This window comes from Athene noctua, chromosome 1, assembly GCF_965140245.1.
Source record: "Athene noctua chromosome 1, bAthNoc1.hap1.1, whole genome shotgun sequence".
Lineage (NCBI taxonomy): Eukaryota > Metazoa > Chordata > Aves > Strigiformes > Strigidae > Athene > Athene noctua.
In genome coordinates, this window is record NC_134037.1 from 133417844 (window position 1) to 133432173 (window position 14330).

Here is a 14330-nt window from a genome sequence, read left to right on the forward strand (position 1 = left end):
TGTCATCACCATCTGTGCAAACCTCCCTCTTTCATGGCAGTTTTTCCTTTTGCTTTAATGTCATTTCCCATCACTGGGAAAAGGGTGAAAGAAGCATTTTCCCATGTTCATGGCACCAAGACACATGCACAATTCCTACTCCTGTCAGTCCTGTCCCACAGGGTTGTTCCCTCCTTATTTCAGACCAGACTTTATGCTCTCAAATGACCTGTCAACCTTCTCTCCCAAGTAACCAAGGGAAGATTTAAATCTGGACAAACCAGAGATTTGAGGGAGAAGTGCTCTACCCTCTTCAGACCCAGCTCACCCACTAATTTCAGTCACACTTCGCAGTGTGTGAGTCAGCAAAGTAAATATACTACACTAGGTGTGGTTCCTCCAGCTATTGGCTCCACCAGACAGTGATGATGTGGAATAGGAGGTGTGTCACAGGATTAAAAAAAAAAACAAAACCAAAACGTTAACCACAGAAGCCAGGCATAAGATAGGTGACAGGAACAAAGAGGCACATGGAGTTGGAGGATATTCAAAAACAAAGGGCAGCAACAAATTGCTCAGCACCTCCAACCACGTTTTCTTGGTGGGGAAGGGGAAAGGGGAGTGATGGAGAAGGCAAGACCCAGGGGTACTTTGGAGGAAGAGAAATTCCAGTGGGTGGGAAGAGGAGAAAAAAAAAGTTGAGAGAAAGCCAGCATGCCCTGGCTGATCTGGAGGACGGGGAAGATGCTAGTTACCATTTTCTAGGCATCAGTCAGACACACACCCTGAAGAGACACAATAGAGAAAGAAACAGCATGTGGGTAGGACATGGTTCCTCCCCAGAGGAAGAGACATGGCTGTGGCATGCAGTGCCAGGCACGTGAAGGTGACAGAGGATAAGGGAGAGGACAGGCCAGGTTACAGAAGAAGCAGGTGCCTCTGGGAGGAAGCCTGTAAACCAAGAAGAAACTGTGTTCCTCTGTTCTTTCTTCAGGAATCCTCCCTGCCCAGGAACCCTGTTCTCTGCCCTTCAGGTCTGTGTTAAGCACAGCATCTGTTCTGCAGCTTCTTTGTAAACTCTCCAAGCACCGAAATTTAACTTCCACCTCTTGACAGGGCAGCTTGGAAAGCAGCTTCTAAACTGCCTTCAGCACAGAAACCCTCAGCTGCAGCACCAGCAGCACTCCCTGGGGCTTCTGGTCTCACCTGGCTGAGACTGTGCCTCTTTGCCTTAGACAGCACTCCCTTGTCACCACCCTGGAGCTCTTCCAGGGCCTTGGCCAGGTCCCTTCAGCTTCCCCAAACAGCCTGACACACAGGCCCTTTCCCATTTCTCCAGGGCCCTAAGACCTGCTGTTGTCTCACATCAGGATCCATCCCAAACAACTTAAAATTAGAATATTTAAAGCACATTTTTACAGTCCCCTGCTCAGTCAATCATGAAGAAAACCTTTTACACACATTCCACATACAGGGATGCATATGTGGATCTCAGTTGCTGAAGAAGCCACCCCTAAGAATCCAAATGTCCCCAGATCCTCAGCAGAAACATTAACCAAAGTAATGTTAGGTCTGATTGAAGTTCCACTGCTGATCTTTTAAACACAGCTCAGTTATACTAGTATGCTCTGGCAGTATGTAGCAGACCAGAGAGACTGAAGCAGCTGGGGATTTAAGAAGGGAACACACCAAGGATCTTTCAACACTGCCAAAACGTAACGTACTCCCTTTCCCCAGGAGGGAGCTACAAATGACAACGCCTTTATCCTCAGACCAGTGTTTTGAACTACTTTGCAGACACTAAATATTTAAACAAAATGAAACTGTCAGCCTCCCAGACTTCTCCAGAAAACAAGAACTCCCAGTTGCCCCCTCCATCCACATGACAAAAATATCCATCTTTCACTGGCAGCCTCTTAGATGCAGCTATGCTTTTATAACACATAAATCTGCAGTATGTTGAAATGTGGGTGCAGCATAAAATAAACTGAATCCAATACCAAACTAAATAAAACAAACACCACTACCTATTAGTCATTAATTTACTTGGTTATCTGCAACTCCCAGTTAAAAATAAATTAATATTTAAATTAAAATTTAGAGATCCCATGTTTAAACCAGGCAGAGGAAATCCTAAAAGCATAAAAGCTGACAAACTCAAAGTACCTTGCTTAGAAATGAACAGACGTGGCATCAGGAACATTAGCCTGCAGCCAGGCCTAGCCAAGGCTTGCCCTTCCTCCACTCCTCTAAAAGCCAGCTCCTCAGGGTAGGGGTCAGGACCAGGTTCAGGGGAGCCTGCTTCAAACATCCTCTCTTGTGAGAGCAGAGGAGAAGTTCTAATGTCTTTCATCAGCACCAGAGACTATGTGGTACATGTACAGGGAAGAAGGCTTGAAGGGACAGAAGATACTTGACTGACAGTCTGTCCTTTGCCTGGCCTGGGAACTGTGCTGTTCTTTTAGAGCTGTCAAACAGAAGAGAGACCTTACCATCCTCTGGACTCAATCTCCCAGCCGAAGCCTTCCTCCGAACCCTGAAAAAGAACAGGCAGCACTCATGAGATAGCCAACAAACCCCATCAGTTGCCATTCATCGGCAAATATAGTGCAAGCTCTAATAAACAAATAATAAATAAAATAAACCACAAAAGAAACAAACAAAAGCAACAAAAAAAGAAAAATACTGTTTTGACTAGACATGGTTCATCCATGACTGCTTGTTGTCTGTCCACCCCTCCAATTTCCAAAGCAAGAGTGGTTGTTTTTTTTACCCCCTGAACTACCCACCAGAGGCAGGATAGCCATTTATATGACCGTCCCATCCTACACTGCTCAGTATGGTGGGAGAAACTCTCAGACCACCTTCCCAAACCCAACTCCCCTACTCAGAGGGCCAAGCACATAAAAATCTACTGAAAAGGCAACAGGAGCTAGAGGCACACATAAGTACGATGTTTAAGAAGCCAATACCACCTCCTGCAATGCAGGTGCCGAACAAGAGAGGGTAAGTAAAAGAGAAAAACAAAACATATGCCTAAAACAAAGAAAAAATAACAGCAAAAAGAGCACACACATGCACACACTTAAGTAATTTCATTTAATTGTTCCAATGAAATGTTGTTTTATTGATACGCCTTGAAGTTAAGCCATCTCCCCATCTGGAAACTCTTGTTTCAGAGCACTAAACTTTTGAAGCAGCTGAAAACTTTGCCATGTCTGGTCTGAGGAGCTGGCTGACAAGTGTTGCTCCCACAACACTAACCTGATGAAAATTTTAGATGGCTTTTCTCACACCATTTGCCCAGTGGGACAGGAAAGTGTTGAAGACGCCTCCCTCCTCTCCAGCCTCCATGCTTTGGACAAAGGTTTTACTTAACTGTTGTTACTGCCTACACAGGCAGCAGTGACTGATCCCAGAAAACTCCACCATCCCCACCTTAAGAGCACCTGCCCACTGCCCCATCGAGGCTCTCATCCTGTGCTAGCTCCCACCCACCCTACAGGAGCAAATCTTACCTCCCTTTCAAGCTACTGTCCCCTTCCTGCCCCTCCAGTCCTTTCTCTCACTCAAGAGGACTTCAAGATCACCTCCAGTGAGCAACAGGCAGCCCTGGGGCAGCTGGGAAGAGTTTTGCCCCTTTTTTTTTTTTGCATCCTAGAATAACCTGTCATGGTAGCTGTGCCCAAGTTCACCTCAGATGCAGATCTCCCCAGCACAAGCCCAGGCACCAAGGTCTGGGGCAGCAGAGGCAGGTCAGAAAGGAAACCAGCACTCTCCAAGGCCCTGTCTGGGTCACGGCCACTTATTGCAGTACTCAGTTCAGCACTCTGGGAAGCACCCTGGTTCCCCAGTGCTCTGGCACCCCATATCCCAGACTGGCTCCATCACAATTCTCACCTGACAACCAGTGTCCTCATACATAAGGAAACCCAGGGGTGGGACATTACAAAAGCTAGAGAGCAGAGCCGTAGATTTTCATCACTGCCATGATCCCCACAGCAGAAGACAACAAATTTTCTGGCTGATGGTCAGTAGGAGTCCACTGAGTAGTCATGGACAATTTTGGCTGCTCTGTTCCGATGCGTGCTGCCCTACTTGCCCCAGATGTACTGCACGGCAAGGCATCTCTGAGGATGATGAGAAACAAAGGCTGTTCTTGTAAAACCCCTCAACGCACCTGATGTAGTGCACAAAAGCAACAACCACCGAGCCCAGGTAAAAGGAGAGGAAACTCAGGAAGCTGAAGAACATGGCCTGGACATAAATGGATTCTGATGAAAGAAAAGGCATCAGTCAGCTCACAGAACAGGGAAAACCCCTCAGAGGCAGCATTCCTGTCCTACTCTTCCCAGCAGCACCTGGTGACAATTCCCAGCCCCAAATAAGCCCTTCAAAACCCATCTGCTTTCTTCAAAAGGAATTGCCAGAACTCATTGCAAGATCTCCCCCTATTTCTTCACTCCCAGTGCTAGCTGGTGTGCCTGGGAGACCACCCCATGCCACACAGCACCTCCTGGAAGGGACCAGGGCTCCAATTGGTTTTGACACCTTTGCTGGTTCTTTCTGCACCATCCCATCAGAGGGCTGCCAGCCCAGCCATACCCTTCTATGCAGAAGTGCCAAGTCCCCCTGTAAAGTTGCATTGCTCTAACCAAAGACACTGACTTTTAATAGAGGGCACAATTGTCACTTGAAGGTTCTTCGTCCGCTGAAGGTTCCAGGTACGGTTGACATTCCCTGTGAGACGCAAAGTGTACAGTAAACATAAAAACAATCAAACGTTATGATCTCTGGCCCTGATCTTAGTTCTCTGAAGTTGTAAAAATACCAGAGTCTGGCTTTTCACTATAATCTGTGTGTGGTTTTGCTCTAAGTCTTTCAGACTTGCCAATATAGAGCCTTTTCTGTATGTTTCCTCCCTCCTCCCTATCCACAACCTCCTTTTCAGACTAAAAGTCCCTGCTTGAGCCTCCCATACACTGCTCAAGTCTGGATGCCTGAATTCCAAGGGCATCTCATCCCCTATTCATCTACTCCCCAAAGGGCAGTTTCTCTCACTACAGCTACTGGGACACCATTTGTGCCTTTGGCCAAAGCTCTGTTGGCAAAACACTTGTGTACAGGATGCCATGCTAGCAACCTGCTGTGTTTCAGCAGGGCACACCCTGCCAGTAGAGCTCTGCTCAGCTTTAGGATAAAAGAAAGACACCCAGAAGGTGACAATTCTTTTTTTTAGGGGAAATTGGAGGGGTGGCAGGGTGTGGGGCTGTTGGGAGAGCCCAGTATATCTGTTGTTTGCAGTCTTGCTTCTCCTACAGGTAGGATGTCATCCACCTTTGAGGATAAGAATGTTCCCACTCCCATTACAACCACCACATGAGTGGTGGAGGCTTTGCTTTTACCACTGCCCAGGAAGTGGACACAGTGTTTTCTTGCTGGGAAAGGCTCTAGAACAAGTCTCTTGTAAAATTATTCTCCCAAGATTACTAGTTTTTCCTGTTCCACCAAGTCCAGGTCTGTCACAGATCCCAAGATAGCAGTGGGATAAGATGCTCCCTGCAGGAACTGTCATCTGGGCCTCCATGCAGGCAGGAGGATAATACAGCAGTAGGGGGAAAAAAAAACCCAAACCAAAAAACCACAACAAAGCCAACACACACACACCCCCTACCCCACCCCTCCAAGCAAAAATCTGTAAGCAGCATTGCCTGGATGTTTCCAATGACTCCTTTGAAAAGCACATAACCCCAACAAGTCAGGCATCTCCTGGACTGATCAAGACTTTTAACCTATCTGATAATATCAAATTTATACTTCATTCTTCCTCACAACTACCTGGATAAGACAGAGCTACATGGACCATCCCATCTCATCCCACAGGAAGGTTCCAAAGGGCTCCTGCTGCTCCATCAGCCGGATGCAGCAACCAAATCCACCTCCCAGCACAATTTACCATGAATGGAAGAAGGCACAGAACCCCCACAGGCATAATCCTCCGGCTTGATGACAAACACAACGAAGAACTGTTCACCTGGGAAGTCCTTTCTCTGCATAGAAGGATGGAAGACGACAGAATCAATGAGACATAAAGGAGCCTCTCCCTCCAATGCAAAGCAGAGGTGGTGCTCCAGAAGGCCAGAGATGAGGTTTTAGTTGCTACACAGGCACCAGCCTTACAGAGACTTGCCTGCTCTTGACAGAGCTTGGCTTCTGGGGATGCTCCCCTCATCCTTCCTGACAATAAGCTGACTGAGTTCACCATTATGCAGCATGGCAGTGCCCCAATACAAGCAAACCAATACTAATGCATTTATTCATTTACTTTAATTAGTGCAAACCATCTACCTAAGCTTTGCTTATTTTAAAGGCCCTCCTACCACTCAGTGGTAGAAGAGCCAAGGTTCAAAAAGAAGACCCTTAGCTGCAGCCACTCTGATCTAAAGCCTCAGCCCCTAAGACATAACACACACACCTAAGCAAACATAAGCAAGGTTTTGTAATAAAAGGTAATGTCACTTCTTCCACTTATATCAGTTGATCCAATAAAAACAAAGGCTCACAGCCATACCAGAAACAACAAAAGAAAACTTGAAATACATATGACAAGCCACAGAAAAAAAAACCCCAAACAACACAAAAATCAGCATCTCACCTGCACCGTTATGGCTGCCTGCTTAGTCATAGACTGGTAAACACCGTTGAACTCCACATTATGGTCCAGGTCATAGACTGGGCACTAAAACAGACACAACTAAGGGTTAAACCAGGGACAAAATCCAAACTAATTTTGCAGGGAGCCAGCAGGAGAACAGACAGTGCAAAACAGCAGAAAAAAGCCCCACTAAGGGTAACAAAGGGAACAAAACAACCAGGATCCATTCAGTAGTTAGAAAAGTTGTTCTGAAGACACCAGCTGCGGCCTGCACTCACTGATCTCAGCATGCTCTCAAGAGGGCTGCAGTTTAATCCCAGAAGAAGATTCAGCCAGATTGATCACTCCACCATTCCCACAGGGCAGCACATAAACTCAGCTGTACACTGGTTGCGTCACACACTTTACACTCTGTACTATATACCAAGTGCTTGCCCTCATTTTACTCTTTCCCACTACTCTCAATACCAGACAGGTTGAAAATCACCTGTCAGAGTCTCCCCTTCTGCCCTTTGACCATTCAAACAGAGATGTGGGCAGGAGTTGATGTTAACTCATTTCTCTCCTCATCCTGGGTATTAGCAGCGACTTCAGAGCCAGCAGCCAAGGCATCTTTCACCTCTGTCACCATCTTGCTGCTCCCACCCTGCAGATCACTGCATCATTCAGGGAGGTGGGAAAGAGGGATAAATATGGGGCTATTTTCTAGCTGCAAGCAACAGCCAGCCTCCATAGCAGGGAAGAGCTGTTCTTCCCTTTCTAGGAAAGGGGATGAATAATTGCACAGAGAGGAAATTGAATTGGAAAGGAGGAGAGAACTCATGTCTGGGAATCAGAAGCTCCCCATGCTGCCTTGAGCCAGGGGAGAGTCAAGGGAACAGCAGTGTCCCCTTCCTCAGCCACCAGCATCCCATCTGTTGAGAGACAGACCCAATGTCACAAGGCAGCAGGGTATTAAACCTCATGAAGGGAACATAACAAGGGTCCTGCGGACAGGTTTGGAGAGGAACAGCTTGTTCACCTATTCGCAACAAAAATCTCTGTACAAGCTGCTTGAACTCAGCATTTCTGTCTTCACCTCCTTCCCACAGAATTTTCATTCCTCTTTCAGGGGCTCCCACCACCACCACACTAGGGTGAAGCCCTTCCTAGGGTGTTTTTTTTTGTTGGGGCACGGACTCCCTCGTAGCAGGACACAGAACTCCAGCAAACAGCTTCTTACCCTTCTCTGCTCAGACTTACCACAATATCCTGGACGGAGACAACTGAGCATGGGTAGACTGCATCAGACACCACCTTAATAATGACTGAATCGACATCCTGAGGAAATTTGTACAGAAAATACTGAGGAGAAAGCAGAGGGCTGAGAATTACAATTCAGAAATCACCCTTGCCAGTAGCTTCACAGCCCAAGCTGGGCTTTGGGGTTGGATGTGGAGGGCTTTCACAAAAATTAAAGTTTCAAATATTAAGACCTTACACTACAGAAGACCAGATTAAACACATACAGACAACTCTCCCCCTTGCACACCACGCTGTTAGACACAGACACCTTCAACATGCAAGACACAGCATAGCTTCTGCCCCGTCAAGTTTTTTTCCACCTGATCAAGCTAAGTGACTTCATTTTATACCCTACTCCATTTTCTGTAGCTATGAGCAATTTCTGGATGTTTCCATACCGCTGGCTGTACTTTATATACAGAACATATCATGGAGTTTATCTCAGATGGGTTGCCTCAAAGACAGACTGCGAAAAGTATTAGGTCAAATGGTTGAAACTGTCAAAAACTTCATAAATAAATGCCTGATATTAGTTGTATGATTTAGGGTTTTTTGGTTGGTTTTGAGAGCAAAGAGTAATAGGAGCTTCTCTTTTCACCTCAGCTTTGAAAATAATTCAGCTATAATTTGGGAGGCACTAACATCTGCTTTTTGACTAACATTCCTACTTTTCCTCTGAGGGCAAGGAGTTGTGTTTCTTGTGCTTCCATGCTTTGAGCAGGCCCACAAGAAAGTCTGCAGGGTCAGGAAATACCCTTCCCTGTCCCAGCAAGGGCTTTTTCAGATTTGGACAAAAGATGTCACAGGAAACATCATTATTTGCATATTTTTCCAGTAAAAATTTGATGTACTACACCAGCCAGCTGCTGGAGAAGCAGGGTTTCTGTGCCTAACCCAGCAGGCAGGCTTATTGCAAAGGCTCCCATTGTCCTCCTTGGAGCCCAGACCCTGAGAGCTCAGGCTCACAGTCACAGCTACTGTGAGGGGTTGATGGGCACCTCAGCTCACCTCAGAGGGGACTGCCACCAGCCACCTTCCCCCCTTCCTCATGGTCACCTGGCAGCCACTGCTGCCACCCCACAAACTACCACAGCTCCTGCTCCAAAACTGTAACCTGAGACATTCCTAACAGAAGAGTTCCCTTTAGGTCACATAAACCTTAGTGCTGAGCAAGGACCAGCCACTTCCCTATTTCCTTTCCCCCATCCCCTTCCCAGCAAGTAGGGCCTCCAGCTGGAAGGGCAGGGATATGCAAGAAATCACCCAGGTTTTTTCCAAGTTTGCCCATTTCTACTAAAGCATTTATTCCCACCACCCTGCTCCAAGCATAGTCCCTCCACTGCTGAGGGAGTGCTGGCTCCAACCACAAATCCTCACAAACTGAAAACTCACCAAGCCGGTTTCTCCAGCAGAGCGTGTTTTATCTCCACTGAGCAAGGACACTGGCAGCCTGAGCTCCTTGGTTTCCCAGCCATACTACTCTTGGAAAGCTTTAGGTCCTTGAGGAAATCACCCATGAGGACCCTTCTATAATTTTCAAGCCACACTTATACCAGAGTACAGAATTAGCATGAGAGGCACTAAAGCCTACAGTTCTCCACTGCACAGACTAAAGGGTATAAACACATTCACACCACTCCTGACCTATATGAGCATATTTAATTTCTCCTCCTGCCCTCAGGCATGAGCTGCATTCCAGACAACAGTTCCTTCAGTTGTTTTGCTTGTCTTTTTCATTTTAGGGCTATTTCAACACACATCTAGTTTTTGAACTGCCTTTTTTTAATCCTCCCCCCTACAGACTACATAACACCGATTTACAAAAACCTCAGCATTATATCAGTTAAACACCACTCACCTTCTACTCTCTATATCTGTCTATGATTAAAAGTCACTAATGTCATATTATTAATTGTGACAAATAACAGATCGAAATTAGAGTTAATTCCAGGCCAGATCCTGAACACACTGCATTTGTATTACAAGATCCTAAGTAATGACGGTTTAAAGAGCCACCACCATTTCCCATGCTTCTGTAGCATAAAACACTGCATGTATCTGCAAACCAGCTTAAGACATTTGACAGCAAAAAAGATTAGCTGGGATGCCTGGTAATAGGAACCTAAAATTAAGTGGTGTTACTAACGGTGATAGCAACAACAAAAATTAAGTACCAGACAGCCTGGGTAAATGACATACTTTCCCAGCTCTACAAGCTCCTGTATCACTATAGTTACTGCCAACATCATTTTCATTCAAGAGAGTACTTGGGAGTATCTACAGAGCTCTAAACAAGGCTGCTCAGCTGGATGTGCTGTACATGTGTGCTCTCTTCTGAACTAATAGCCAAACTTGTCAGGCATTTCATTTATGACCTTGCAACTTGACTTGCTGTCCTGAGCAAGAAAGTGCAGTCCGAGTTCTGCTGTACCTTTACAGCTTATTTATGTATTTATTTTTCTCCAGTAAAGACCACATCTTGGCAAGTCACACTCAGGCAACTGAACCAGCACAGCTGGAACAAGATGCTGGTGCACACCATCTCATGTCTCATGAAGCGCAGAAGTATAGCAGTCCAATGGCCTCTGGACTTCTGTACATTTCTAAAATTTCCTGAACTGCAGATACCATTCATTTGCTCTGGTCATGGATTTTGGGTCTATTAATTGCTTTGCAAGAGGACCCAAATATGCCCCTAGAGGGGCCGAGGAACTGCTACCTCTTCATTATATCCACAGATAATTCAACAGTAAGGAAGTTTTCCTGCATCCTAAGAGGGAGATGACCTAGTCATATAAGCTATCTCTAACAAAGGATCAAATCAACAATTTGGATGTGGCAAGACACACAAGCAACACCACATAGGACTCCTCCTTACCTGGGGCTGGGAAGGACTGGCAGTGAAGTTAAAGGCTTTGTTGGTCCTAGAAAAGAAATGACAGCATGTTGTAGCCTAAAACTTTCAGAGCTAGAATACACACAAAGTACCTTCAGATTAAGGAAAAGAAAAAATAATCTCTCTTTTTCTGGGAAGAAAAAAAGAGGGCAAGAGTAGGCAGATGGACCAAATCCCTGTATAACAGATACATGACGAAAATACATTTGTATTTTCACATCCCAGCTTACTCAAGTTGGAAGTTCTCGAGCCTGGTGACTAGCAGCTCATATGCAATATTAAACGGTGCCATAGAAGCGACGTCCACAAATATAGTTTGGTCAGAGGGTCCTGTCTCAGGTGTTGGCTCAGAGGGACAGAGGGTCCGACTCACTTCTTGGTAATTGTAGGTCCTCTGATAGCTACAACAGCCATGAGAAGGAGGGAAGGGAAAGTTGGATGGAAAAGAGAGAGCAAGCAGTTAGAAAGTTGTTTGGCAGTTCTAAGAATGACATAATTTCTCCCCTGCTTGCATAAGTGAAACAGTAATCTGAAAGGCCAAGACTTTTATTTGGAGCTCAAACTCTACCTCTGTTGACTCTGTGGTCTGCACAAGAGACTGGTTATCCCCAACATTTTGCTTTCCTCAGGGCTGCCTGTGCCATCTGCAAATGTAACACATCTGTCATTTGCTGGAGGCAGAGACAGCAATGAGCCTAGAACAGCTGCTGCTGTAACCATCCCCTGCCTCACACAAGACACTGCAGGGTATCTACTGCCTGACACCAGAATCACACAGAATCAAACCCCAAGTTGGAAAAGACCTTGAAGATCATCCAGTCCAACCATTAACCTCACATTGATTGTTCTCAGCTCCACCAGATCCGTCAGTGCTGGGTCAACCTGACTCTTCAACCCCTCCAGGGATGGGGACTCCCCCCTGCCCTGGGCAGCCCATTCCAACGCCCAACAACCCCTTCTGCAAAGAAATACTTCCTAAGAGTCAGTCTGACCCTGCCCAGGCACAGCTTGAGGCCATCACCTCTTGTCTTATTGTTTGTTCCTTGGTTCAAGAGACTCATCCCCCCTCTCTGCACCCTCCTTTCAGGGAGTTGTAGAGGACCATGAGGTCTCCCCTCAGCCTCCTCCAGACTAAACCCCCCCAGTTCCCTCAGCCGCTCCCCATCAGACCTGTGCTCCAGACCCTGCACCAGCTTTGCCACCCTTCTCTGGACACACTCAAATAATTCAATGTCATTTTTGTAGTGAAGAGCCCCAAACTGAACACAGTTACTGAGGTGTGGCTGATGATCTCAGATGGTCTAAGGTGCCTGTAAATTCTCAGTACTTGCAGCCTAACTAGCTCTGAGGCTGCTGAAGATACACAGTACTTCCACAAAGAAAACACCCAAAACAACCACCACACCCCAGAACAGACTCAGCTTAGGCATACCTGGGGTGAGAAACAGAGGAGATCCCTTATTCCCCAAATGCACTGTAACACAGTAGTTAAGGTGCTCTTTTGAGAGCTCGTTCAAGCCCTGCTCCAAACTAGAGTTCAAAAACTACATGTGCACACTACAGCAACCGTGGAAGTGACAGTGCCATGTAGTAGGTTCACTGACTAGGGACAGGCAGATCCCCAGCAGACAAGCCTCCTGCTGCTCTGTGTACATACCCGAGAAACAAAAATACAAGAGCAGGCTGTCAAGAGGTCACCTACCAAATCCCAGCCTTCCTACGTTCAGCTGACAGCAAGGAAGCATGCTTTGCAACCAAGCCCTGCAGTCTACACACATAGTAAGATCCAGCACTTGAGGAAGGCTGATGACGGATACAGCTGGCAGACAAGCGTGTTACAAGGAAGAGACTCCAGTACTTACAGGCCTCGAAAAATGAGCGGGACCTGCCACGACAGCACTCCCTTCTGTTGGCGAACTACAAACAGCACTGGATATTGGAGGTTCTCAGAGCTGCTGTTCACATATACCCGCACAGCATCTACCTGTGGGAAGAGAGAGTGCAGATGGGTGTTAGCTGAAGTCAAAGAACAAGACAGCTTCAAATCTAGGGGGGAGAAGCTGAGAACAAGCTGTACCCCTTTCTCAGTCTGACCTAATTGCGGGCAATGTCCACAAGGATATCAACAGTGTTTGTCACTGGACTGGTTATTCCAATCCAGAGGTCATTTTACAGAAGTGCTTCCTTGCTGCTGCTCCAATCCAGGATCACAGCCCTCTCCCCAAGTCAGAGGTGACTGTCAGACAAGACCCAGTGGACAAATGCAGCAGACATAAGAGGAATAGAGTTCAGTAGGTTCCACTTACCCAATTGGGAGCAACCTGAATAACTGGTGTTATAAAATTAAGCAAACACACACACAGACCCATGGCTACAACTGAGAATTTTCTTGCTTGGACTTTTATGCACCCAACTCAATCAACAGTACTAGGAAAGTTAAAGGTGACTGAAGACAACATTAATAGTTAGGGATTAAAAAGCAGGTTAGCAGCTAGCACCTGGCTCTGCTGTAAACAATACTGAGATGATGACCATAACCCATATATACCCCACCTAACAAAACAGGGACACACTGCTGACTGCCCTCAGCTAGACAAGGAAGGCTGCTTCAATTTGTGAGCAAAGAGTTTAATGCAGCCTGCTGCACTAGCAACTGAAATTTCTCCTTAAATTATCTGGCCACCACACAGTTGCCAAGGTAGGACAGCTGTGAGGTAGAACACCCTCAGTTCACTATTTGCTTTGAGAAGCAAGCAAGCAGTTTGTCTGCACCAAAGGAGAACGGCACTGCTTCCATTTGAAAATAACATCTCTTCAGCCCCCTCTCCAGAGCTGCATGTGTTGCTCAAAACAGGTTATGAGAATGCATAACTCATCAGAAGAGACAGTACATCTCGATCAGAGGCCTTTAGTTGGTAAAGTGATATTAATTAGATAAGATATACACATTTTAAACCCACCACATCTCGAAAGATTAGAGTGGACTCTCACAAGATCAGTGAATGGCTTTTCACAGATATCTCAACCTTATACCCTCCGAGAAGAGTAAAGGTAGAAGGGGGTGCCACCTTCTGAAAAAAACATACAGAGTTAGCAGGGTAGAAGGGCAGCTACCTGAGTTGGCAGCTTATGCTTACACTGAGGACACCAGGTTCAGTGAAAGAGCTTGCATTTGCAATCACAGGTCTAAAAGATCACTTCCTATTTGTTCCTGTTTAGTGATTCTAGGCTCACATGGGAGTTTAGTTTACTGGAAGGAAACACCTTCCTGATAGCTATAATCATTATCAATTATCCTGCTGTCATCACCCTAATACAGATGTTACACCCACCAATTCCTAAAAAATAAAAGTCTTCAACAAAATACATCATAAATAATTTAATTAATAACACCTTGAGATAGAAGGGCAAACACTGGAATCTTTTTCCAGTTTTCTGGTTTCTAAACCTTTGTAATACTCTTTTAGTATACCTTCCAGCTTTTTCTTCTGAGCACAAAATCTACATATGAAATTT

At 45.9% G+C, this 14330-nt stretch overlaps 1 protein-coding gene across 2 annotated transcripts in view; it reads right to left on the reverse strand.

Annotated features, from left to right (window-relative positions):
- SIDT1 (SID1 transmembrane family member 1) overlaps positions 1 to 14330 on the reverse strand; it is a 45706-nt gene that overhangs the window by 14589 nt on the left and 16787 nt on the right. For both annotated transcript variants that reach the window (XM_074896932.1, XM_074896942.1), the window contains exons 2-10: positions 12677 to 12798; positions 11045 to 11215; positions 10797 to 10842; positions 7877 to 7978; positions 6635 to 6718; positions 5936 to 6029; positions 4648 to 4719; positions 4160 to 4253; positions 2472 to 2515 (exon numbers count right to left, since the gene is read on the reverse strand). In XM_074896932.1, the coding sequence (XP_074753033.1) occupies positions 2472 to 2515; positions 4160 to 4253; positions 4648 to 4719; positions 5936 to 6029; positions 6635 to 6718; positions 7877 to 7978; positions 10797 to 10842; positions 11045 to 11106 (598 nt within the window). In that variant the 5' untranslated portion in view covers positions 11107 to 11215; positions 12677 to 12798. The remainder of the gene's footprint in view (positions 1 to 2471; positions 2516 to 4159; positions 4254 to 4647; positions 4720 to 5935; positions 6030 to 6634; positions 6719 to 7876; positions 7979 to 10796; positions 10843 to 11044; positions 11216 to 12676; positions 12799 to 14330) is intronic.